Source organism: Rhinolophus hipposideros, assembly GCF_964194185.1.
Source record: "Rhinolophus hipposideros genome assembly, chromosome: 5".
NCBI classification, from domain to species: Eukaryota; Metazoa; Chordata; class Mammalia; order Chiroptera; family Rhinolophidae; genus Rhinolophus; species Rhinolophus hipposideros.
The window spans coordinates 39,298,892-39,326,091 of NC_138051.1; the positions used below are offsets into that span (position 1 = coordinate 39,298,892).

Below are 27,200 nucleotides of genomic sequence, written 5' to 3' on the forward strand. Positions count from 1 at the left end.
AGACATCTACAACATATATTTTTGGCAAACATTTAATTACATGTAACAAGAATTCTCTTGACCGGGGTCAAAGGGTAAGTTTAAAAGAAAAGAAAGAAAAATGGGTACTGAAAAAAGGCACACACCTGGGTAAGCCTTTGCCCAGCTCTTGCTTTTTCTTGGTTACTTGATGAATGACCTGTTCCCAGTTGACATTTCTCCTAGATGCATTTAAAATCTGCCGAAGGGTTGGCTTGAGCCCAGATTCCTTCTCTGCCTCACTCTTTCGATGACCACTAATATTGCGAATGCGGCGAGCACTATTGAGGTTTGGCTCAGGGAGGTGTGCTCCCGTTTTGCTCTTCAAACTAATGTGCCGGCTGAGATCCCTTTGGAGTGAGGCAGGAAAGCCAAGCTTACTTAGTTCAGGCAGGAGAAGGCCTGAGGGCTGAGCTGTATCACTTTTTTGAAGCTCTGAGTCCAAGCTAGGACTCTCAAAGCCTTCTGTTTCATAAGATACGTGAGATTTAACAGGGTCATCAACCTGTACCTCTTCTAGAGAGGTTTTCAAGTCTAGCAGTAAGCCAGGGTGTGGACTGGCTACAGATGTAATTTGTAATTCAGATTCTTTCTGGGGAACTGTTGACTGACATGGGGAAGTGGATAGTTTTCTAGATGTTTTCAGGTTTGGGTCATCTCCCTCTTTCTCATTAGCATTGTGAGTGCCGCAGGATAAAACTTCTGTCGTTGCAGAACCCAGGGTTCCAATTTTTGTTCCATGCTTTTCTGTGTCAGATATCTCTTCATCACTTTCATCTTCTAATGAGTGTACTTGAAACTCAATCTTCAAAGATCCTTTTTCAGACTCTTCTACATTCCTACTTGCTTTCGTGTAGTTTCTGATCCTTTTGGAAGTGCTAAGAAGTGGATTTTGCAAAGACTCATGACACTGTAGCACCTCTTTGGCTTTTTGTAATGTATCACTTAAATTTTCGTCAGGTTCCCTTTGAGTACCCAATGTATTTTTATTCCCTTTTAAAACACGAGGACATGAACTTTGCGATTTGGACATATAAGAAGAACCATGACTGTCTTCTACAGTGGGTTTGTTCAAGGGATTTGAGTGTTCTCCAGAAAAAAAAGAATTCATTTTGGTGTTTTTTGAGGGATTCTTTGAATCTTGCTTTTGAGGGATTGATTTAGTGATTGGAATTGGAAGAAGTGGGGATTTTAAAGATGGCATCTTATTTAAGTTATGTTCTTGTTCAGGTTTTTCTATAATGGGGCATTCTCGCACCACCTCGTAGGAAGCAGTACAATCAGAAGTGGCTTTATGATTAAGAGATCCAGTATGTGTTTCTTTTTGTGTTTTCAGCTTTGGGCAATTATTTGTTTCTTCAATCTGGGGCTCTTGTGTTCCTGCTATTAAGGTAAAATCAAAGAAAGGCTTATCTATCACTTCTGACTTATTACCAGTGACTTCTTTCATTCCCGATTGTAAATCCAGAGTCTTCTGGGAAGGGTAAGGAGTCCAGCGACGGAGCTTTTCCCTTGCTACATTGCCATTCTTCCCACCGATTTTGGAAGCTATGCTGTCAGTTTGTTTAGTGGTTTGGCTTTCCAGCTGCTCAAAATTGAAGTCAAGTAAGCCTTGTGAATGAAATGTATCACTTGCAAATCCTTCAGAAGGACCTCTATAGGTAGCAACTGTACCAACTTTGTCCTTTCCTTGTCGCTGCCAATTATATCTCTCTTGACTGTATTTGTTTGACTTAGATTTCTTGTTCCATAGCATAGTCATGTCTTCCATCTGACAGTTAGAGTTTCTGTTTCTGCCTGGTTGAAACTTGTCTCCGGGGCTACTGTAATTCCAACTATTTGTACTACGTACGCTGGATTTCCAGTCTCCGTTACTGCTGGTCATGTGCCAACTGGAAAAGCCACCTGTTCCTTCCGAATGCCAACTGGAATTCCTTCCTGTACCGTTGTGATTCCAATCTACCGTTCCATTATTCGAGTGCCAGCCACCTCCAGAACTACTGTGGTTATGAAACCAAGTGGATGAGCCGCCTGCCACCCCCTTGTGCCACCTGGAACATGCTCTGGGCCCACTGCTGTTCCGCAGAGAATGTGGAAAGCTGTTTTTCCTGGCGTTATTAAAGCCATCTTTCTCCCATTTCCAGTCCCGTTGAGGGGGTCCCCGATGATGCCACGCTGGCTGGCTATAGTTCTCTCTGTCTTGGTAAGGGATTCGGTCTTCTCGTCTCCGTTGGGGTCGCCTGTCATCAGAGTTTACTTCTTGGTTGCTATTGGAAGGTTCATCTTGTCTGGAAGAAAAACAGCTTTTCGTTAGTGATTTAAATGAATCCTTACGCTTCCTTTAAAGGCATAACCCACCAAACGTCCCCTCGACCTCCCGTCCCGGTTACTTAGAATATGTAATAGAGTCCACTTTTATTTCTAATAGTGGTTGCTTTCCTATCTTTCAATGATAGAGTTAAACTTTTATTTCACAATTTATTTAGAAATTAAACAATACCTGTTTCTCCTATTACTCCAGAAATATTAAGAAGTTGACATATTTATACTAGCTTCCCTTTTCTGCTCCTGTTTTTCTTGGGATGTTCTGGGTTTTTGTCCCAATTATTATTGTTATATGATGCAGCTTTTCGAAAATAAGAACAATTATAGTTTGTAGCTATGGTTAGTTATCGTAGTTAATACAACAATTTAAGTTCCGCTGCTCTTAATGATTTCTTCCGTTGTTGGTTCTTTCTTAAAAACCCAGTTTCTTAACCTATTTTAAATGGTAAAATTTTACTTGGTATAATCACTTTCGTTAATAAACACTTCATCAAGCACACATTCAATGACTGTTAGTGGTGTACAGTCATTGTTCGTTCATGACTAACAGTCATTGAATGTGTGCTTTTATGTATAGTTCCTGTTCCTGAAGGTCTTACAACCTTCAGGAACAGGAAATAATTAAGGTCATAAACAGGAGTAAAAGAGCACATAGCAAAAAAGCAGCACAATAAGTATTACATGGAGTTTCATGTGCTAGAGGCTTTTATAAAGAAGCTACAGCTGTATGAACTATTCTTGTTAGATGAGCCCACAGAACTGTGAATAAATTTAAGTAAACATCACAGGAATAGGTACAAAACCATTTTTCTCTATAAACATATGCCTAAGGTATGTTTTAGCATGTGGTAGGTGCTCAGAAAATTGAATAATACTAGCTAAAATTTATTGAGTGCCTACTAATTATTAGGCATTTAATGCTAAGCACTTTATATAGATTATCTCATTAACTTTTCACAACCCTAAAGCAAGTATTCTTATTATTCCTACGTTTTAGATGAGAAAACAGAGGATTAGAGAATACTCTAGATTAGAGAATAATAGTAGCTTGCCTAGAATACTACAAGCAGTAAGTGGTATAGTAAAGATTTGGACCGTGGCCGTCTTACTCTGGACTCAACCACTAGGCCTTGATAGAATGAAAATCCCAAAATACAGTTTCTGTAGCTGGGTTCCCTCCTCTGAACTTGAATTAAATCTTAAACTCAGTACTGAATTTAATTGGCATTAAAAGCTAACATCTATAAGTTTTTGGACACAAATTGGAATTTCTTCCTTTTTCACAAGATGGAATTAAAAGTTAATGTACCTAAAAGTTTAAATACCCACTTACATTATGAAATGCAACCATGTCCAAACAGGAGGGCCTAGGTTCCCAAATGAGAAGTGTTATTACATACACTTGCAGGATATTTGTACCACCATTAGCCAAATTCCTTTTATCTTTTGTTTCTAACCACTATGCAACTTTTGACATCCAAGGAGATCACTGTCTCAGCTATACTAATGTGATCCAGAAATGAGAGGAGAATTGGGCAATAAATCAGCCACAAAGCAGAATTCCTAGATCATTATGAATCGGCTAGATTGAAGGGACCATAGCATACAGCTAAACCCACAGCCCAGAAAGAACACTCTAAATGAAAAACCTCATGGAGAAAAAACAAACAAACAAACAAAAAAACCTAATAAAGCTATCAGCAGATGACTATAAATAGGTCACCAAAAAGCATATTAAGATACTCAAAGAATAGTTAACTATGATATAAATGTCTAATTTACTGAGAAGCTCTTTTACCCTGACTTAATGTTTAATCATTTACACAGATAAGCTAATAATGGCTTATCAAGAGTGAGTGTAAGAGCAAAAATAGAAGTTGGTCTCCCAGAGGCTCCAACATCCTAAACAAGAGCAAACTACAGCTATACTGAAAGTAGTGAGAATGTCATTTAGAGGACTGAGCAACTGAACAATTTCAGTACCATGTTGTCACTGACATTTTAAAACTAAGAAAGTCTCCTTCTTGGAGGACTTATTCAAAAACCTTTTCACATAACAAAAACTGCTTCCTTTTTATATCCAAACCTCTAACTAAAAATGAAGTAAGACCAGGTACAACTAGTATTCAAGAAGGATCTTTAAAATTTTATTTTAGAATTTGAAATGCTCATCATGTGTTAAGACTTGAAAAATTACCCTACCTCATAACTGGCTCTCTCTCTCTCTAACTCATACCTGAAAATTTCTGCTTCATTAATTAAAGTCTTTGGACCGCAAATCAGTAAGGTTAAAATACAACAAACAGCCTAATACCTGAATTATAGATGTGGGAATGAAACTATGTGGTACAAGCTGGAAAACTTACACTGCTGAAATGATCTTGACACTGTCAAATTTAAAATATAAATGTACTCAACAAATATTTACTGAAGCACTTAATAATAAAGGGATAAATCAAACTTGGTACAAGCACCATATTAATTCACATCAGGCAGAACATTTTTTCATAAGGGATTCAATAAGAAATACTATATAAAATATTCAAATGAAGCTTATATACTAATTCCTTTCCACTAGAAAATTTGGATAACAAATAAAAACAATTTATTGGTACCCAAAAACTTTGGAACTAATAAAAACAGTTCTAAACAAAGTTATCAATATGGTAAGATTTCAGATATGTTGAGCAGCTACAGCTAGTTTTTATGTAGGGACAATACTGAGGTGTTTTTTGTTTTTTTAAGCAGATAGTACAGTAGTTCTAGTTCAAGAAAGCATTCCATTGCCCTTTTATGCATAAGACAGCGACGTCAAGCTAAACTTTCCAACTAAGATAAGGCTGAATGCTTACAGGCTGACAAGTACGGAAATGGAAAATGTATTCTCTTCTATATTCTGTTTCAGAAAGGCTTTTGAAAAATCAAAATCATTACTCACCGACTTTGTTCTTTCCTTTGTTTTATTAACTGAACGAGTTCCTTGTCAAAATAATCTTCTTCCTCTTCTTCTCCTTTTCCATCATCTTCTCTTTCCTGGGCATCAACGTTATCTTTGTGCAACTGGCCAGAAATGTGCTTTGCATATGCAGAAAGACCCACTTCTGTGACCCCGCACACGCGGCACTCATGACTACTGTCCCTAGGGAAAGAGGGAGATGAGGGACATTCAATTCTCCCCACTGGCATGGCACACTCACCAGATCTGTTATAGTTTCCTCTGAAAGCCACTGCACACTTTGGTACAGTGAAAAGTTAGTGCTAATCAATTTGAATGCTCCTTTCATCACTTTTAATAAGTTTGTTCATAAGTTACTTTTGAAATGAATTTAAGATTCTTTTCCAGCAATCAAGAGGCAATACACTTCAGAATAATTTCGTTTAGGAGGAGAAATCTTCTTGAATTGCTGTACTTAAAATCTTGCCAGAGGAAACATGGTGAAAGGGGAGGCAGGGCAGGGGGCTCAGAGCAAACAGAAGTTGCTCTGGAGCACACCCATGGTGCCAGCTGCACTCAGAAAGCCTGGTGACAGCGCTTACATTTAATCTCTGGCTCAAGAACTTTCTCCCAGTGAAAGTTAAGGGGTGGAGAAAAGAGTAGGCAATGTAGCCAATCCCAACCGGGTAACTAAATCGGAACAACTGGCGCTCTGCCTGGAATGCGAAGATTCCGGACCCCAGGGCAAATGATCGTAGTAGTCTCAGCAAACTTTTTTGGTCTGGATGATACATGTGATCTACATTCTGCTTCAGAAGGGCTTATTTTAAAGGGAATGGAAAGCATTTCAGTTGTAGGAAGTCAACAGCTGTGCTAGGCAAATGGTTTTTCTCAAGTTTCAGAAAATGCTACAGTTTAGAGAGAAGTAAAACCAAGTTCTTAATTAAGAAAGCTGGGCAGACTTTTTTTTTCCTTTACTTTACACACTTCATGGTAAATCTAACACTTGGTCAATTTAAGAAGCCAAAGCCTGGAATCACTGTCGAGAGGCGTAGTAGATGAATAATTTAACTGCTTTTTTAACTTCCTGAAATCCCTTGGTTGGTTCAGCTGTCTATGCCGTTATTGACAAGAAACATGTGAATACCATGGCCACTGGTGCAATGAATGGACAGTAATATCCATTCCATAATCCAAACTGGCTTAGCTCTGTATCATTTGTCTTGGGTTTATACCAGTAATATTTTTGCACTTCCTATAATTTATATTTAAAAAAAGCACACCAAAGATATGCTGTCTTTGATCAGACACACACACTACTGCATCTTCCCCCTCACATATGTCTGTCAAGACATGGCAAAAAAACCCCACAATAATTTGGCAGAATTCATATCAATTAACCAGAAAAGACCCTCAAAACTGAGCACTTCATTTATTAGTTACAGATCACCTGAATATTAAAAAACAAACAAACAAACAAACAAACAAAACTTATTGACCAACTACTAAATTCCAGGCACCATGCTAAGAACATGGGTACAGTAGTCTAGAGTGACAAAGTATAAAAAACAATGTCCCATAAATTAAAAAAACAAAACAAAAACCACTTTTTTATTTTGCAAAGAATCATGGAAAACACCTCAGAAAAATAGGGAAAATTCATAGTTTTTTGGACTTTGTAACGTTGAATGCTCTGGATACAATATAGTCTTTTACGTTATACATTCGTATACTTAAAGAAAAATCCTTAACTTTCTCCAGTTTAGCAGGGATAGTCAAATTCTTCTCTCAAGCAATTAAAAGTACGGTAGCACATTCAAAGAGAATGTTAACTTATAACAGAAAATAAGCCTTTTCTCACAGCAACACTGAAAGAAGTTAAAATATAAATCTATCCCCAATGGGCAACATCAGAAGGCTCTGAAGACTGGAACTAACCTAGAACATATAATTTATACTATAATAAAAATTTGAGATCCTTTTGTAGTTCCTAAGTGTGATGACTGGGTGTGCACGCTTTTGCGTGAGATGTGCCTCCCACAAACCTTGTTACGACATCGGCACGTTACCCGTCTGACGTAAAAAAAAAAAATAATTCGAGTCAACTGAATTTTCTGGTGAGAAAATCTTGGCTTTAACCTCAAAACTATGGAAAATGTTTTAGGTCCCCCTTTCTACCTAGAAACTTACAGAATGCTAAACTGTATATTGCAGTATCAGAAACATCATTCTAAATGGTATTCTTAAATGAAATCCTTGATTTTACCCTACTTCTAAAACGCAGAGAATTTTTCTCACGTCCAAACCATCAAAATTCCTTTCTCTTTAAAGACATAACAGGAAGCCCACACTGAGTTTTTAAAGTATTAAGGAATATAGCATAGACGGTATTTAACTCTGTTAAAAATAAAACCACCCACTTTGCAATCCCCAAAACACAAGCATATGTTGGATATGCAATAGACAAACACAAACATAGACAAACACAGATTTTTAAAACATTTCTGCTTTCCTTGTGAGAACGAATATTAACCAGAGTTCCAAAGTTATTTGGTAGAAAAACACCTCAAGAGATCCTGTCCAGAAGGGTACAAGCAATAGAAAAGTTAATACTAAAAAGGATTTATCAAACAACAAAAACCCCTAATATTTTTCTTATAAATGAAAATCTAGTTTAAAAAAAAAAAAAGATAAAGCTTTACAAGAAACTTCAAAACGAGAAGAGAATCCACATTTATCCAGGGAAAGAACAGGTAAACCACATCTCTTGAATATCCCAAAGTGTCTGTGTCTGGAGCCAAGCAAATTCCCTGTTCTACACACAACATGCATCATGCTTCCACAGCTGGTGTTTGGGAAACCACATGTTTTAAAAAGTAAACAGCAAATTAATATTTCAATGATCCTATTTTTCAGTTCTTTATCAATAACCAGTTAAAATACTACTTTGTATAAATATAAAATCTAATTGTTGGGGAAAAAGTACTGCTTTACTTCTTGACTAATAAAGGCAAAAATTTTCCCCAGGGCGTTTAGAGAAGGGCCCAAATTAGCTTCATCCTGTTACCACACAATTTCCTCTCATGTGTGAAAGGCAAAGCCTTAAGATATTCTATCCATAAGCTTTTCTTTATTAAGCTTGCTCTAACTATACCACGACAGCTGGTTGATAAATAAAGGTTTGTGCCTTTTTAATAACATCTATCTGTAGAAACTACTTACAGGTCACACATATGAACAAGCACATTAGGAAAAAATAGGGAAAGGCTCCAGATGTCCAAATAAGACAAAATAAGACCAAATAAGACAAATGACTTCTCAATAAAGCTTACATTCAAAACCTTAAAACTATGCTCTTTACATTTTTAACCAGGTCACAACCAAAAATTATAGTGCTACAAATATAAAGAGAAACAGAAAGCCAGTATTTAAACATGAAATCCAGAGGAAATAATGACAAACTGATGATAGGAAGGTAAAGGAATAATGACTGATAACTATTTGTTCTTGTGGTACAAATTAGTGATGACAATTTGTCCCTACAGTAAATGATCTGAGATTTCGTTTGTTTTTTATAGTTTTGTCAGCTGTTTTTCCTTGCTACCTGCTAGCCTTTTCCCTTATAATTTGTTACAGGCCAGGAAACCATATAAAACTTGTTAGCACTGCATCTGAAAAAATTAGTAAATAAGTCCTCAAGTGCTCTCTTCTAAATAAAATGAGTTTGGGTGATAAAGCTCACATTTATATTGTCAGTTCAGAGGCTTCTAATGCTTTCTCCCTAATTATTTGACTAACGCTCCTAATAACTGAAAATGGTAGACAAAACCCCCATGGCACAGTTAAGTTGACGGGTGGGAAGAGAGGAAATACAAGTTACAGAACAACTATAATATGGCATGTGGTTGAGTTATGTTAATAAGGCAAAACAAAATGTGCATACAGCTAAATATAAATCTATGTATACACACAGAAAGAGGTTTGGGTAGGATATACACCAAATTGTTGACTTTCCTCTAAGAGGAAAGTAGGAGTTGGGGGAGGGGGACAAGTTAGACGACTTTTACATTTTTTACTTTTTATGATTCTGTATCGATTATGAACATGAACCGTAAGAAACCAAAACAATTTTTTAATGTCTTAAATAGCTGATGAGTGATCTTTGAATAAAACAAGGCATTAGTCTTGGAATAAAATGGGCTTCTCTCCTAATGACTAAATTTACCTAACTTACTAGGTTGGTGCAAAAGTAATTGCAATTGGAAAGGTTAAAAATTACAAAAACTACAATTACTTTTGCACCAACCTACTAATTTGTTTTGTTTGATTTTATAATATAGTCAGGTGGCAGGTAAACAGCCCAGAATAAGGTGAATTCCAGAAGGAAGTCTGTTGGAAATGGGATGAAGTAATTAAGATATTTCACATATAATCATAGGTTTCCAATGATAATGAGTTAAAGATCATACATATTTAAGGTATTATAAGGGCTCTCCACACTAAATCTGAGAGCCTTTTTCATACTGCAGCGAAGAACTAACCTTCACACAGCAAGGGGCTGAGACCATGAAAAAAATTCTATTGATATGCTAAACAGTTACAGAAAGTTTAATAACATATTAATTCAACCACACAATCTAAAACTGTATTACTTAAAATACAGATAACTTCAAATGATTTAGGTTGGCATAATGATCAAAGCTTGTAACTATTGTGCATCAAATAAAATATAATTAATGTTTTTCAGTTTCCCAATGTTTCTGTTTCGTACGGTCTCCAAACTTCAAATTCACAGAAGTCAAAACATCAAAAAAGGAACCATCGAGGGGGGAGAGGAGGGAGAAATCAGGGGGAAGACCTGGAATATACACATATGCTCCATTTAATTTTTAAAAAATGCTTACTTACTAGATTTTCTTTCCTTAAACATCTCAAGCTTTACATCTCAAAATGGCATCATTAAATACTGAAGGTTTGCACTTTGAGTATATTTACACTAATGAGATTCAGTGCTATTTAGCAGACTTTGGACTCCTCAGACTATTCCAGCAACACTAAAGGTTTACTGCACGCAATGATTTATAACACTGCTGACGCAATAATATGAAACGTGCTGGTTGCAGGGCTGGTGTGTAGAGTGTGACAAAGCTTGCTAATGAGAGAACTAGTTCATCCCAACACACCTTTGTTGTAATCTGCTTGCCACAGCTGCTGTGAATTCTACACATTTGAGATGCACAAAAATAAATCTATTGTCTTTACTATTAATTCTAAAAGATAGTTAGTTCTATGCCATAACACAATATTCATTTAGGAAGGATTACCCCCCACATTCACAAGTTTATGGAAGACAGCAGTTCCCATACCTGCCCTTCAGGTTCTCAAGTTCCCTGTGATGCAACATGCTCCGCATGTGTTCGTCCATCTCCTTCAAAATTAAAGAAAGTAGATTAAACTAAGGAGGGTTGCTTCAGGGGAAAAAATTCCTCTGTTCCTATTCAATCAACGATTGGGACTTAAGCTTCTTGTGTCAAAGCGTTTGTTGTGGCTACTATTCTCAATTCAATATTGAAATCAGTTCCTTATTAAATAATTCTTTAGTTGTGTTTTTGACATATTTTATCTTTAAATGGAGGAACTGTAAACAAATACCTATTTAAGTGGCTTTCCAACAAGGTTAAAAAGTATATTGTCTTTAGGAGGCAAAAGCTTTACGATAAACTATGTGGGTTAAATTCTATCCCAATATAAGGAACTTACTAAATTTTATTAAAACAAAACAAAACTCTCTGAAATCATATAACCTCAACTATTTGACAACTTTTCTCCATACTCCTTTTCCCCAATACTGATTTTCCCCACTCAACTGAGAGTTTGTCAACAAAGAGTTACAACTCTTATTCATGACTTGGCCGGGGCCTGGCATATAGTTGTCAACATCTGTTGAATAAACAGATGGATGGATACTTAAGTTCTAGATCAAAGTTAGAGGTAGAACCTCTCTTTGATTGATCAGGAAGTTTTTTTAAAACTGCTTTGAACACAGCAAGTCAATCATGTCTTCGTCTCTACTGCCCACTCCCCCCAAGTGATTTGTTTGGTTCTAAGGAAAAGTTTGAAAATTTACTAGGTTCTCTCCTCCCTCCATCCCACCCTTCATGGGAAGAAAATAAAAAATGTGGGAAGAGTTTCGACTTAAAAAATATGTGCACATACATGCACACACCTCAAAAAACTCAAAAAGCTATAAATGTCTATCCCTTTGTCATGCCAAAGTATATATAGCCAGCATGCCATAATGAAAGAAGGGCTATTTTCATTTATAATGAAAGGGCTACTACAATGGTTGAGTATTACTATGTAACTGTGCCCTGTGCTTAAGTGCCTCAAACATTTTTACATATGAACTGCAAAACATTGCTGAGGGAGTATTATTAACTTCATACAGACACAAGTATGCAGAGAAGCTAACTCATCAAACATTTATCAAGCACAGAGCTAGGCACTGAAGGGGTAAGTGTGAAAATGTACCCAGTCTTGCTCTCTCAGAATCATAGGTAATCAAGTGGTCAAACTAGGACTCAAACCCTGGCAGATCTGATACCACCAGCAGTGTTTCCGACACCATGCCACATTGCAAGCGTCTAATGAATTGAGACTTGTCATTAGATACAGTTTGTCAAAAAGTGGACAACAACCTAGTCTTATTTTATCTACTACAGTGTAACAAACAGGGCTATGATTCGAAACACTTTGTTTAAATGGAAATTTTACTGAAGATGACCATCATTTCCTTCCTATCGCTACAAATGCTTCCTTTGGAGGGGACAGCTTTCCCTGTGACCCCTTCTAGCTACAAGTGATTGGCCACTAACTAAATCCTTACAGAACTAAAACTGAGGCGAGTTGGTGACATAACATAGAATGAAAAAATTCATAAACAATACATAGCACCTGCTCCAATCCCTATGCTTCCTGTTGTTCAATTTTTCCTTGGATTAGATTTACATATGCCAAATACCCTTTTCTTGAGTGGGTTCTGTTTCTTGCAAATGAAACCATTCCTGACCAAAATAGTATTCATTGAAATGGGTTATTCTCCCTGCTATAAAAACCAATTCTATGTTCTATTTCAATTATAAAAATGTTATCACTCAAAACTAGTTTTAACATGACTTTTGATTGTCCACAATACCTCCTAAATCTTTTCCTAAATTTACATGGGAAATTCTCTCCCATCTTGCTCCGAGGAATGAGTGCAAATAGTGAGACCACTGAGCTTGCAGAATAACTGCTAAATATCCACAGGCACAGGATGCAAGTAATAGCCCCAAATGCATACCTGCTTAGTTACCAAGCTTCGGTTTAGTTCCTTTTGTATCAATCAGTATTATATCTTTAAAAAGGGAAAGAAGGGGGTAAAAAAATTTGGTGGTTGAACAAATTTGGAAACCACTGAATAATACAAAAAATGTTTTTTTAATATTTTCAATATTTATAACTCTAGCTTCTCAGTCTTTCATAAGTTCATGAGCATCAGGATACTCAGGGACGCAGTATACAGCTCATACTTAAGTCACCCTAGATCTTTTCTCCTCCACAGTGTATTTGGAGAAACCAGAGTTACACTGGTTTGGGAAACTAGAGGAGAGCACTGCTTCAACATACGTTGTTCACGACCTATTTAAAAATAAGTGTCAGAACTATCTCTTTCAACTAACCCATTCAGCTCGTTTCTTAGACCACGTTAATCTTAACACTTAAATCATGCCATTTTCTTGCTTAAAAAACTATCGTTGGCTTTCCCTAAGGCAGGAGTGGATAATCTCAGTCCTTGATTTAACTTCATTATGATCCAAGGAAAAGTACGAAGAGATAAAAACGTGTTTCAAACCAGAGTAGTAGAAGACGTGCCAAAAAGACTTAAAAATGGCAAAATGATGAGATATCACAAAACAGGGCTGCTACTCCATCAGTCTGACACCTCTCAAGGTCTATCTATTTCATACCTTCTCAATTTCCCATCTCCCTCTGATCTAAAAGTAACCATAAGAAATTTTTGTTTATTGAAAATTTGTATAAACCCTGGTCTAAATTTTTAAAACTAGAAGAGCAAGTTTGTCTTTTTTTTTCACTTTTGTTAAAGGCAGCAGATATATTATTAAACATGACTTTAAAAATTTTGTTAGTGATTTTTTTCCATCACTAACAAAAATCCTATATAGGAAAAAGAAGGTCTTCACCTCAGTCTACTGGATGGGTCATAATCGAACCCCTCGGGCTGGCACTCAACATTGTTTATCAACTCTCTTCACTTAAATTACAAATTAAGTTGTAATCCCACTATTCCCAAAATGACACTGTTTTAATCAGATGAGACTTCTTACCAACTCCTAGAACTGTTATAAGCCATTCTACCTCTGTGTCTTTTGTATATGTTGTTCTCCCACCTAAAATAGCTCTTGCCTATGTCTTTGAAACCATTTTCCTCCCCAACATGTTTCATGATAGCTCACAATAATCTTCCCAGTTCTCTGAATTTCCAATGACAATCAAGAACATCTTAAAAGCATAGAGGGAAAAAAAAGTTCCTCTATATTTAAGCTAGCAGCACGTTGAAAGTGAAGCATAAAGATAAGAAAAAGCAAAAAGTGAGACAGACAATTTACTACCAATTTCCCTAGAGCACAGGTAAGTTCTTTTACGTCTTAAAAATATTTTTCTTTGTGCAACATCCCCATCTTGTGGACACCTAGGATATTGTTAATACCATTTCAGCTGTACTGAACTTTTCACAAGCATAGGCAGAAACAGAATGCAGGTACATATAATGCTTACCTATCCTTAGCTAATTAGAAAGTAGTATAACCTCAAATAAACTAAATTTTACAGTATATCTTCTATAACTGGCTACTAACTAACTAAATTTATCTTTATTATCTACTTTTGAGTATCCTCAAATTCTGGGTAGAGGTTTCGTAACACAGTTACTGGCTTTTAGGAGGCAGTAATGAGAAAGAAACCAGAGGCATCCAACTATGGCTTAAGAAAGAAGCATAAATAAGACAACGTTAAAAGCTTTTACCCATCTATAAATTTCACATGATATCTCTAAAAAAACAGTCATAAATCCTAAGATGCTCTCTCTTCTATTATTACCTTTTTCGAGCTGTACACAATGTGGCACAATATGCATTTTCGTTCTCGTCCCATAGTGACCAGATCTGCAGCACTCAACGTCACACCTGCAATGAGGAAGTAACATTTAGTAACCTCTTTCCCAGATGTCTTCTTAGATTCATCTCAACATAGCCCAAAATACAAGTCTTGCATCTCCCTCACCTCCACCCTGCCCTCACCCCATCTTCTCATCTTGGTACTAAATGAAAATTCCAATTTTCCAGCTACCTGGGACAAAAACTTGGTTACTCATCCTTGGTCCCTCTTTCTCACCCCATATTCACCCTGACCAGAAAATCCTGTCTGTCCCACCTTGAAATACATCCCAAATCCAACCATTCTTCACTGCTGAGCATATCTATCACCTCACATGGCACTCACTGACTTCACTTCCTACTTCTACTCTTATCCTCTTAGAGCCTACTCTCAAACCAGTAGCCAGAGATGCCAGAGATTCTCAGAACAGGATTCTTTTAAAATTTAAGTCAGCTCCCCCAGCTCCTGTACTCAGAATCTTACAATAATCCTCCCATCTCACTCACAGAAGATCCAAAGTCCTTTGCCATGGGCTACAAAATCTGTTTCTCACTTACCCTGTTTCCATAGGTACCACCCTCCCTCTATCCCTCTGCTCCAGTCACAGGGCCCTCCCTGCTAATTCTTGTTCACACCAGGAATTCTCCTACATTACGGCTCCCTCTGTATTTCCTGTTCTCTCTGTCTGCAATATTCTTCCTTAAGATGTCTATATGGCTCTCACGGCTCACTCTCTCACGCTGCTTCATCAAGGAGGCCTTCCCTGACCTCCTATGAAATAATGTACTTTCTGCCCCCCTCCCACATTTCCTCTATCCCCTGCTTAATTTTTTATTTGTTAATAGCACTGTGGTTGATTTTTCCAAAGCTGGCCACAACATTATCTCCCACTCCACGTGCTCTTTTGCAATGTAGTCTTGTCATCACCACCCATCAAAAGGTGGAGTCTACTTTCCCTCTCCTGTGACCTGTTTTGGCCAATAAAATGTGGAGGAAGCGACAATGTAATTTCTGAGACTGGGCCTTAAAAAAGCTGCAGTTTCTGCCTTTGCACACTTCAAACATTCCCTCTTGAAACCCAGCCACCACGCTGTGAAAATCCCAAACCACAAGGAGGCACCAAGGGGAAAAAACTGACACCTCAGCTGAGCACCCAACAACCAGAACCATCTGACAGCCCTGTTGGGCGAGTGCACCGTGTCACGTGTTCCAGGCCCAGCTGCTAATGAGGGACCCCAAGCGAGACCAGTTAAAGAATTAAGCAGATGAGCCCCTTTCAACCCACAGAACTGTAAGAAACAATAAAATCATTGTTTTTAAGCCAGTAAATTTGGGGGTAGTTTGTTACACGGCAAGAGATATCTGAAACAAGCATCTTTTACTACCGGGCATAGTATATATTTATTTGTTATTTTCTATTTACCCCATTTAAAAATTAAGTTCCATGAGAACAGGGAATTTGTATACTTTGTTCACTAGTACAGGTCTAGCACTCAGAACAGTGTCCAGCACACGGCAGGCCCAAGTATTTGTTGAATTGTTCCAAATGGAACTACCTTGAGTTACTAAATGCGAGATAGAGAGAGCTGAGTCAATACTGGGGTTTGGATTAAGACCAGAGAGTTTCTATTTTACAATTCTCTAGCACTAGCATACTTTCCTCCTGAGTCCCTGCAAGGATACTTTCTACAAGAAAATTTAATCCCATTCCCCAGGTAGCACTGTTTCCACCCTCCCCTCCCGCCACACACACACACACACACACACACACACACACACACACACACACACAACGCTCTCACTCTAATAAATATATCTGCTTCCTTGCCTGGCTTCATTCTTTAAAGGACTTAAAACTATGAGCTAATGAAGTTATAAACTATCCTAATTTAATCTGTAACTCGTAGACAACAGAAGGGCCAATGAGAAGAGGCCTAAGATTCTCCACTTCTTTTGATCACTCAGCAATATCCTTGCTATTACAACCCATTTCATACCACTACAATGTCGAACTTTATTCAGTAACAAACTACAAAACACCAAAATAAGAATACAGGGTAAAATTTTGCACATTTGAGAAAGCTGAATATCAACTAATAAAACAAAGAAATACACCTTTATGGATAGGTACAGTGTTACCTATGCTTCTAGTATTGCTAATAATCTAAATCTCAAAATAGACATAAATCACTCTGGTGCTATGCCACAAAGCACAATTCTTTTAATTCCCTTATATCCTAACATTTACTTCAATGTTAATTACTATTTACATGCAGTATTTTGTTATTTTATTCAACAAGCATTTACTGAGCACCAAGCACTGTTCTAAAAGTTGGGGAAAGAGTAGTAAAGAAGGTATGTCCAGAAATGTTTTTAATACTGCTTCGAGTTATTAACTATCAAACCAAAACAGGAACAAAAAACTTAGAAGCAATAAAATCAATGAAAAAGCATGACTTTCTGGGACAAGCAACAGCAGCTATTGTGGAGTTGTCATATATTTACTCGACTGAGTGCTATGCACTAAAATACATACTGTATTTCTATTTAATAAAGCCAAAGACATCAACTTCGAGTAAATGGATAAACAAATAGTCGTATAATAAAAATATTCTCTATCAACCTTTTAAGCAAAATTTCCTCTTTTCACTTTTTCCCTTCACAAGCTCCATGTTTCTAATCCTCATGTATTAAGTCAATTCATTTTCACTTTTATAAGAAATCAAAAAGTATAATTGCTAGCAAAGTATGTAGTCAATACAGAAGACCTAGTATTTAAACACTGAGTTGATAGGATTCCAGCCAAAGACAAAGGAGATTTAATTTGTAAATCCTTAAAAATGAGAAACTATATGATTTCCATTAAGCTTTCTGAAATACTGAATTAGCTCACAGCCTGATAGATGGGAACCATCCAATTCTGAGATCTCAAAGTGCTTGAGAGATTACATTACCCAAGTCAAGTACGTAAGTGCAAACAATTCAACTACTGCTATCCTCACTTTAAACAACGTACATTCCCCCCATCTTTAAATATTCCCACTATGAAATCTTTCAAATTTTCTCAAATAAACTATGAGAAATATCTGTGATATTTCTTAGTCATAATAGCCTAAAAAATCCTATAATAAATACCTTTTCTCAACATCCTACTATTCTGTCAATACAATTACCAAAACCATACTATTGATTTTTTTTCTTTCAGATTCCCATATATAGACACCAAGTCCTGACAGATGTTTTTCATTGTTGTTACCTATTCTTTAGTGTGATAAACCTGCATGACTTCACAGCTGTTCCTCTCCTTCACTCCACCGCTTTATTCACTAATGTTTCCTACCTTGACTCCCGCCGCCAATATATAAGCAAGTTCTACATACAAGCAGTATATCAGAATCACCCACATAGCTGATTAATACAAAGAAATACAGTCGTTGCAGGCAGAATAGAACTACTGCGTTAGCTTCTCCAGAGACTGCAGTCTGTACTTCATTATGCTCTCCCCATCTTTCTATAGGGGGACTTCCTCAAAAGTGACTTAAATTGGTCAGCAAGACAGCCTTCCAAACAACCACTATCTCATAACACTAATCCATCTCAAACATCAATGTCAGAACATCTCTCCAAATATTTATTACATAACTAAAGGCTGGAAAGCACCATTTAGTGTCAAAGAACTTCATTTGGAACGCTGTCACATTATCCCATTTTACTGTTAATACAACCTGCAAAATAAGTAAGAACAGGCTGTTGGATGGTTGGTATGTCTGATCTCCCTGGCCTTACCATGAGGAAGACAGCTGTCTTTTCATATACCTCTACCATTCATTACAATAAACCCAGTAGTACTTAAGATATTTGAACCCTGACTTAATTAAAGCCAACTCAGACTCTGTATGACAATAATACACTATAAAACACTAAAGGGAAAAAATCTTAACTACAGGTTTGGGAGGGCGGGGGTAATGGAGTGGTACTCAGATTAGAATCCCTTTTCTGAATTCCACAAGCAACTTTCTGTGCCTCCACCCTAACCCTGACAGAAAAGTAATGGATTTCTGATGAGCAAGGCAGAGCAAGAGAGAGACAGCGTTCAGCGATATAACACGTTTTGCCATTACCCCTAGGTTGCCCAGAAGGTTATGGGACAAAGACATGACTGGCACGTTTGGGAGGTGTCCTCACATTGCTGAATGGGCTGCCCCAAAATGTTTCAAGGCTCCTCGCTAAATTGACAGCAGAGGTCAGGAAGTATTTGGGGGCACATCAACCTATAACCACAACTTTGACAGGTTTATTCTGGGTAGCTGTCCTATTTGCTGGTTCTGAGTTCTGGATGGCTCCTGCTACCCAAGGTAAGTGATTGAGCATAAGCACATAAACATTTCACTCACTTGCATTCCTACTTTTTATATCATCTGCCCTAACACCACATTTAGCAGGAGTATATGTAACAACTACTCTTTATTAGTAAGCATAGGGCTAAAACAAAGATAGGAAGTTCAGGCTGTGACTCAGGAAAACGCATTAAATGTTGAGCCCCATCAAATGAAGTTGTTCATATTGCTTATCACCAGGCAAGGAAATGGACAGGGCAGACCTTAAGTCAGAATTAGAACTACTGTTAGGTTCCAATTCTTTACTCAATTCTGGAACTTGGCAAGCCTTATGTCCTAGAGAGAAAAAATAACTGAGGAAGAAACTGGGATAAACCAACCCTAAGAAAATAATAGCTAAAGTTATCATCATATAACAGAGTAAGTCCTAAGCCCAAAGACAGCTTGTACAAATACTGTTTTAAAAGTATCAGTAGGTAGCTTGTTGCATTTATTTAATAGTTTAAAATTTTTGCATTCCTGTATTCAACATATCATTTACATATATTTCCGAGCAACCCCCACGGTCAACAGAGCAATTTAAAATTATGGCATGAACTATAATCACTACACTCTAAAGAGTGAGCCTCGCTAACTGCCCGATATTCTCAAACAGCTTTACTGTTCTCCATGCAGCTGTTGCTAACAGCACATTCAATCATCTTTATCCACTCTATACAAGGCTGACTGAAATAGCAATCACCTTCCTTATTTCTTCTTCATTATAGATCTTTTAAGTGCATGGCTGACTAGACCACAGTAACAGTGTAGTACAATAAAGCATTTCTTTGGCAGTGTAATTGATGTTAATAGCTTTCTAAATGCCTTTGTCCTGTATTTAAAAAAATCATTCAGTCTCCGAAAAGGTCACCATAATATAGTTGATTATATTTTAGGGAGAAATTTATGTGCTGCTAAAGTAGCAGTATTTGCAAATTTTGAAATTTGCAAGAATCTTCAACATCCTTGTAAATAAATGTCAAAAGCCTCATGTTTACTGAAAGCTCACATGCATACTGTACATGTGGCAGTAAGATGCCCAAACATCTCAGCAAGGATGAATGCTTAGACAAAATTTGCTACTGTTCAACAGTTCACCATTCCAACAGCTTGAAAAATCTCAAAGGACACAAATTTACCTTGAAATTACCAGCCCACAAGGAACAGCTATGTAATATCCTCCTATGTAGTCTCAGTACCCCCTCAAACTATTCTCAGGTAACCCTGAGCTTTCCTAATTCCTTAGACTGCATAATCTCTTTAAAATGCAAATCTGATCATAATATTCCCTTGCTTTTTCACCTAGTATTGTAGTTTGGAAAATTTCAAACACAGAAATGCTAAAATAATTTTATAGTGACTAGCCCACATCCTGTTTCCCATATACCTCTATACCCATCATATAGATTCTACCATTAACTTTTTACTATACGCGTACTTGCTCTATCATATCAGATAACTACCCATCTATCCTTGGTCAGGATGTATTATGATTTGTTAATATTTTTCCTAGAATTTTTGGATCTATTTTCACAAGGCACACTGTTTTGTAATTTTCTTTTTAATCTGTAACATCTTTATTAGCTTTTGGTTATTAGGGCTGTATTTGGCCTCTTGAAATAAGTCCAGAAAGGTTTCCCCTTTGTCTATTTTCTGAAAGTTTATATAAGATTGATGTTATTTCTTCTTTAAATACTTGACAGATTTCAGCAGTGAGACCACTGTGGCCCTGAATCATCTTTGTGGGAAGGTTTCTTTTTATCATTAATTCCATTTCTTTAACATAAGCTTATTCAGATTTTGTTTCAACTTGTGACAGTTTTAGTACGTTGACATTGTCAAGAAACTGTTCATTTGTACTGTCAAATTTGTTGGTATAAAGTTGTTTATAATACCCCCTTATTATCTTAAAGGATCTCTAGTGATAAATCCCTTCCATTCCTGATACTAGTAATTTGTGTTCTGCTTTTCATCATCACTCTAGCTACAAGTTTATCAATATTACTCATCTTTTCAAAGAACCAACTTCTGGCTTCGTAATTTTAGCTATTTTTTTGTCTTTATTCCATCGATCTCTTCTGTCTTTTTTATTATTTCTTTCCTTCTACCTACTTTGGATTAATTTTGCTCTTCATTTACTAGCTTCTTAAGATAAAACTTTAGGTCACTGTCTTGAGACTTTTCTAAAATAGGTTTTTAGGCTATAAGGTTCTCTCTAAAGACTGCAATAACTGCATCATACAAATTTTTTACCACTTTTTAATAAACTATTTCTTTTAGAATTGTTTTAGATTTATAGAAAAGTTGCAAAAATAATAGAGCACCCATATACCCATTAATATTTTGGGTATTAAGTCTCTGAAAGTTACTTTAACCCCCAGTTTCCCATATTATGTACATCTTACATTAATATAATCGGTCACAATTAAAAACACAACATTGACACATTATTAAATACATTTTCACCCAGTATCTTTTTTCCCTTCCAGGATCTCAACCAGGATACATTTAGTCATCATGTCTCCTTAGGCTCATCTTGACTACGACAGTCATCCTACAAGTTTTGATGTATTTTTATCATCTAGTTCAAAATACTTTCTAATTTCTCTTATGATTTCTTCCTTGGCTCACAGATTTAGAAGTTTCACTGAATTTCCAAATACTTTTAGGGTTTTTTAGACATCTTGATTTCTACTTTAATGCCATTACGATCAAAGAACATTCTGTATTATTTCAATCTTTTCAAATTTACTGAGGCTTGATTTAAAGCCTAGCACCTGGTCTACATGTACACTTGGGGGAAAAGGTGTGTTCTGTAGTTATTAGGTGGGAATCTAAACTGATTTTTTGTTTCTCAGTTATTGAGAAGAGTTAAAATCTCTGTAATTGTTTTCTATTTCTTCCTTTAATTGTATCAATTTTGCTTGATATGTTTTGAAGCTCTGATATTAGGCACATACGTATTTATTATGTCTTCCTGATGAAGTGACCCTTTTATCATCATGAATTTAAAATTTAAAAGATATAAAACAGTTTGCAGCTGAGCTGGTTTCAAGGTGAAAAATGCAATTTTACGATAGAAGACTCAGACTCACCACCTGAACCCACTAATCAATCTCAACATCACTAACAGAGGAAAACTATGTGTACACAGCATGGCCTACGATATGTGTGTAACCTAAATCCATTCGAGTGTTTAGCTCTACCTTCTAGGTTATAGTAACAAGTTAAATGATATCACTAGGAATCAATCAGCTAAATCCAGACAATTGACCAGGTCTCTTCAACATGTCATGACGGAAAAAGAGAAAGGAGGGGGAAAAAGAGAAAACGTAACTATTCTAGATTTTAAAAGACTTAAAGAGACATAACACTCAAATGCAAAGTATAGATTTTATTGGAAACTGGATTTAAAAAGTTTAAAGAAGGGGGGATAATTTGTGGAAAATTTAAAGGATTGGGTACTAGATAATATTAGAGGAGTTACCATTGTTCTATGTGGTTATGATATTGAGTTATGCAGTAAAATGTTATTTTTATTAGACACAGATATTAAAGTATTTAGTGGGGCAGCCGGTTAGCTCACTTAGTTAGAGCACTCTTAACAACAAGGTTGCCAGTTCGATCCCCATATGGGCCACTGTGAAAAGGCGCCCTCCACTAGACTGAAACAACTACTTGACTTGGAGCTGATAGGTCCTGGAAAAACACACTTAAATAAATAAAAAAGTTAAAAGAAAAAGTATTTAGAGGTGAAATGTCAGTAATGCGACAAAATATAAACAGATTTTAAAATCTGTGTGATCAACATTTTATTTTCTCTACTTTTATGAATGTTTATAAGTTTTCATAACAAAATAACACAAAAAAGCTTAGACAGAGAAAATTATTCCCCTCCCACTCCTGTTTCCCAGTCACTGCCAGCCAGTTACCAGTTTATGCATTCTTCTAGAGATATTCTATGCATATATATGCAAACACATATATATTATTGAAGGCACAAATGGTTGTACATCCTCTTTTGCACTTTTCCCCCCCACTTACTATTACACCTTGGAGATCACTCAATGTTAGCACATAGAGGGCTGGCTCAGTCTTTCTTACAAATGCATAATTTATTTTACCATTCCTCTACTGACAAAAACTTAGAAATCTCATTTCTTGATAGTGTCTTTCAGGTTAAAAATTCAAGAACCAAACTAAATTGACTGTAGGATTTCAATTAGCGATTCAGCATGCTGGATTTGCAAATGTCTGCCTAGGTGCTCTTATTCACTGAGTACACAAATTAATCCCAACCTTCCCACTTAAACACTGCAGTTACAAATTTAAAAATACTCAATATGTGTACTCCTCAAAGAGCCATTTTGTCCCAGAACCAAGTCAGCTGGCATCTACCATTATTCCTTGCTACTCTTGTACAGTAGCCTTCAAACTACATATGTTCTAACCTAGATGTACAATAAATAATCACCATTCAGTTTTTCCTTTTGAAATATCTTTCTTTTAATCGAAGCAATTGGTTCTGAACGAACCTGATCAGACTCCTTCATACCTTCTACCTCCTCCCATGTCATTTTGAAATTCTCTTCAAAAACCATCTAGTATCTTTAATTAAAGCCTCCTACCATTTTCTAGACACAGTAGTTAACTCTAGAAACTATAACTGTAATGTAGTTGCTTCTCAGCAGAAGTGCTTAGAATATCTAACTTGGTGCAGCGGGAAAAACATAAGCTTGGGCACTGTATGTGAATTTCACCGCTTAACCCTAGCTAAAGTAGCTTGAATACATTACCATCAAACTCTCAGAGCTCTTATCTGAAATGTGCTCGCCCAAACCACCTTCCATGACAATACCTCATTAATTGTTTGACCGATGCGAACGTATGGGCACGTGTGTTGTACGTACTTAATAAATCCTAGTTGAATCTAAATATTATCTTTCGTAATATTTAGAAACCATTCACCACCAAACTTGAGAACAGGGCTTAAAACAAATTTTAAGATTTCCCATGGGGTTTTAGAACACTATCAGGCTCTTAGTAAGTGATCAAAAGTTATTCTGGCTTGAGTTAATTCGCTATAAACCATTATCCGGCACTCATTTGCTAAATATGAGAACTTCCCTTAACTAGGACGGCAGTCCCAAATTGCTAAGAGACATAGCAATCTCAAACTTCCCAACAAGATGATTTCATCTCAAAGACTCTCAAAAAATGATGCTGACTCTCAAAGATGATCGAATTGAGCAGATCGAAGGGAGAGTGGGGTGCAAAGTATTTCCTCTCCATCATTATGCACCAAGATTAGAACTGAATATTAAATTGACACATCGTAAAAGTTCCATAATTAGCAGCTATTACTAAAACACGTCCCACAGAGAGAGAAGGCGGAAGGAAGAACAAAGAATGGAGGCTGTCACTCACAAGAGGTCGAAAGCTATCCCTGGCTTGAAACCCGCAGGCCCTTAAGCAACTGGGTCTACGGATTCCCTGCTGCCCCGGGTGCCTAAGGAGTCACAGGCCTCCCTTAAAGGTTAAGGATCTGCAGCCACGTTTCCTACCGGGGCCAGGAGCAAGACTGGGACGCTCCCGCGAGAATCTGTACCCCGAAGCCAGAAACACCGCCTGCCCGTAAACCTGCGCAGGCCCCGGGACAGGGGACCCCAGGTAGCCTGCGCCGCAGCCTGCAGGAGCGGAGACCTGGCCGCGCGCGTCCCGCAGCCCCAGACCTCCCTAACAGGCAGACCACCAGACCCCCCGGCCCCTAGATACTCACCCTCACAGCCGACTTACTCCATCAGGCCGCCGAGGCCCGGGCGGGGGAGCTCCCTGACGCCCCAGACGCCCCCCTCACTTTGGGGCCGGCGGCCTGCTCTGGGCCCGCTCCCCGCCGGGCACCGCCGCCGCCAGCGCGCAGGCGCACAGAGCGCCGTCGCGCACCCCCCTTTCTTTTTTTTTTTTCCTTCGCGGTACGCCTTTCTCAATAATCTAGCTTTATTTGAACACACGGGAGTGAACAACGGACACCAGGGAAAGAGGCTTTTCTCAAAAAGAATGAAAGACAACCAAGGCAGACTGGCTGGCGACAGGCACTCCGCTGCACCGGGCGCTCCCGTGAGCAGCTTCCTTGGCTCCTTTTTCATTCTCTTTGCTATTTCCGGACCTCCCTCTTGCTCTTATTCTCTTCCTAAACCACCATCATTCCGTTTAATTAGAGGCAACTGTTTCAGCTGAATTTCCAACCATCCCTTCGTTGTAAAACTTACTGAAGCTTAATGGAAAGTTGCAAAAGCTTTAGAACAGACAGAGCTGGGTTAAAATATTGACCTAGGTACTAATTTGTGACTGGACAAATTACAAGTTTTCTTGGAACCTCCCTTTCCTCAGAGTTAGAATTAAGATAATATCTTATCTCTCGGGGTGTTGCTAGTCTTAAATGATGTAACATAGGTCAAGTGCCTATCACAGATCAGCCAACCATCAATACCTACGATTATACTTGTATCAATACCTACTGTATTTATATTATTAAACTTAATTTATTATTAAACCCATTCGCTTAGGATACTATTTTCGTAACTAAAACTAGTCAGATAAACCAAGTTACATTAGGTTGACAATGGTGTGAAGTGTTACTCTTATATTATTGAGCCTCTAATAACATCTATGTTTAATAAGAACTTCAATGCCTCAAATCAAAGTAAGCACTTCCCTCCAATTATGTGTCAATCCAGTTTGACTTCTAGGGGATTGAGCAACTATTCCAATTCTGTATTTGTGACATCACAAGTCCTTAAAACACTCAACTTCTGGGGTATACTTCATCCTTCTCTCCTTCAAAGGTATGCAATGGAACAACTGCTTTACCCTATAAGCTCAGGGTCGTAGTCCAAGGAAAAGCTTACAGGAGACCAAGGTCAGCTGTTGCTGAACATCAAGGTAATCCTAGATCAGGGTTTCTCAACCTTGGTAACTATTAACATTTTGGAGATAATTCTTGTGCTGTTCTGTGTATTGTGGGATATCTAGCAGCACCCCAGGACACTAGATGCTTCTAGTACCCCCTCCCTTTACATCTTCCCCCACCTCCATCATCTTGACAATCAAAAATGTCTCCAGACATTGCCAAATGTCCCGTGGAGGGCAAAAATATTCCCGGTGGAGAACCATAGCATTACCAGTGACCATCCCAACCCTAAATAAACTCAACCATACATTTTCTCCAATTCTACCCTCAAGAAGTGATTACTGCTTGAGAAAGCTATGCAGGAGGGCAGAAAACCATGAGTTCATTTTTATTGATCATAGATATACAGGCCTGTCACACTGCTTAGTAGTCCTATTACTTTTCTCTGGTCAACTTGCTCTATCACTTTCTACAGTATTCCAAATCTTCTCCACTTTCCTTAAAACTTCCAACCCCTTTTCTATCAGCAGATGACCTTGTCTCCTACTTCACAGAGAAAACAGAGATCAGCAGATGAGAACTTCTTTAACTTCCTGTTACAACACATACAAACTTACAGACACATACTTCCTCTCATTATAATTGAGAAGGTATTTTCTCTTTCTTCCAAGATATTCTTCCCATCAAGTGCTTTGGATTGCCTCTACTCTGACCTTCTCAAGATCTTCACCTACTGACTAGCACTTCTCTTTGTTAAACTGTATTTTCTCAGTTGTATCTTCCCTACCATTCTTAAGTGTCTCCTGTTTTAAGTCTTTAAAAAATAAAAAAATAAAACCCAAAACCCAGAAACAAAAAACTTTGACTTCTTGTCATCCTCTTTCCCTCCTCTTAAGGCCAAACTTTCCAAAAGCATTCTATGACTTGTCCCCATTTCTGCATCTTCCCTCTCTCCAAATTACTACAATCTGTCTTTCAACCTCAGGGTTCCACCACATCACTTTCACTACAGATCACCAATAACCTCTGTGTTATTAAATTCAAAAGGTATTTCTCAGACTTCATCTTCTTTGACTCCTTAGGAATGGACTACTCCTTTTTTGAAAAAAAAAATCTCTCTCTATCTGAATTTGCAACACTGTACTTTATTCTTAGAGGGGCTTGGAAGGGTTACCACATCTGCTTATAACCCTTCAAACCCTTACTGGTCATAGTATAAAGTGCAGGCTTACTCGTCCAAACCCGCAAGGCCTTCCTAGATTTAGTCATTCCGACTTTAAATTTTTTATTCCCCCCTTTACCTAGAGATATATGATGAGCTCTAAGCCTCTAACCAGGGTGCACTACAAAGAATTTCCAGAAGGCGCTATGTTTTTTGGGCATGAGCTGTTCCCAATGAGGTCTGTACAAATCTCCCTCC

At 37.5% G+C, this 27,200-nt stretch overlaps 1 protein-coding gene across 4 annotated transcripts in view; it reads right to left on the reverse strand.

The window, feature by feature from the left end:
* The window catches only part of ZNF106 (zinc finger protein 106), a 59,483-nt gene that overhangs the window by 31,885 nt on the left and 398 nt on the right, over window positions 1–27,200 (reverse strand). Inside the window, exons 1-5 of one of the 4 annotated variants that reach the window (XM_081049220.1) lie at window positions 24,650–24,804; window positions 14,438–14,523; window positions 10,645–10,706; window positions 5,282–5,482; window positions 126–2,306 (exon numbers count right to left, since the gene is read on the reverse strand). In XM_081049220.1, coding sequence (XP_080905346.1) covers window positions 126–2,306; window positions 5,282–5,482; window positions 10,645–10,706; window positions 14,438–14,491 — 2,498 coding nt within the window. In that variant the 5' untranslated portion in view covers window positions 14,492–14,523; window positions 24,650–24,804. Of the gene's footprint in view, window positions 1–125; window positions 2,307–5,281; window positions 5,483–10,644; window positions 10,707–14,437; window positions 14,524–24,649; window positions 24,805–27,200 lie in introns of those variants that run through there. The other 3 variants (XM_081049221.1, XM_081049222.1, XM_081049223.1) reach the window with 3 other exon arrangements.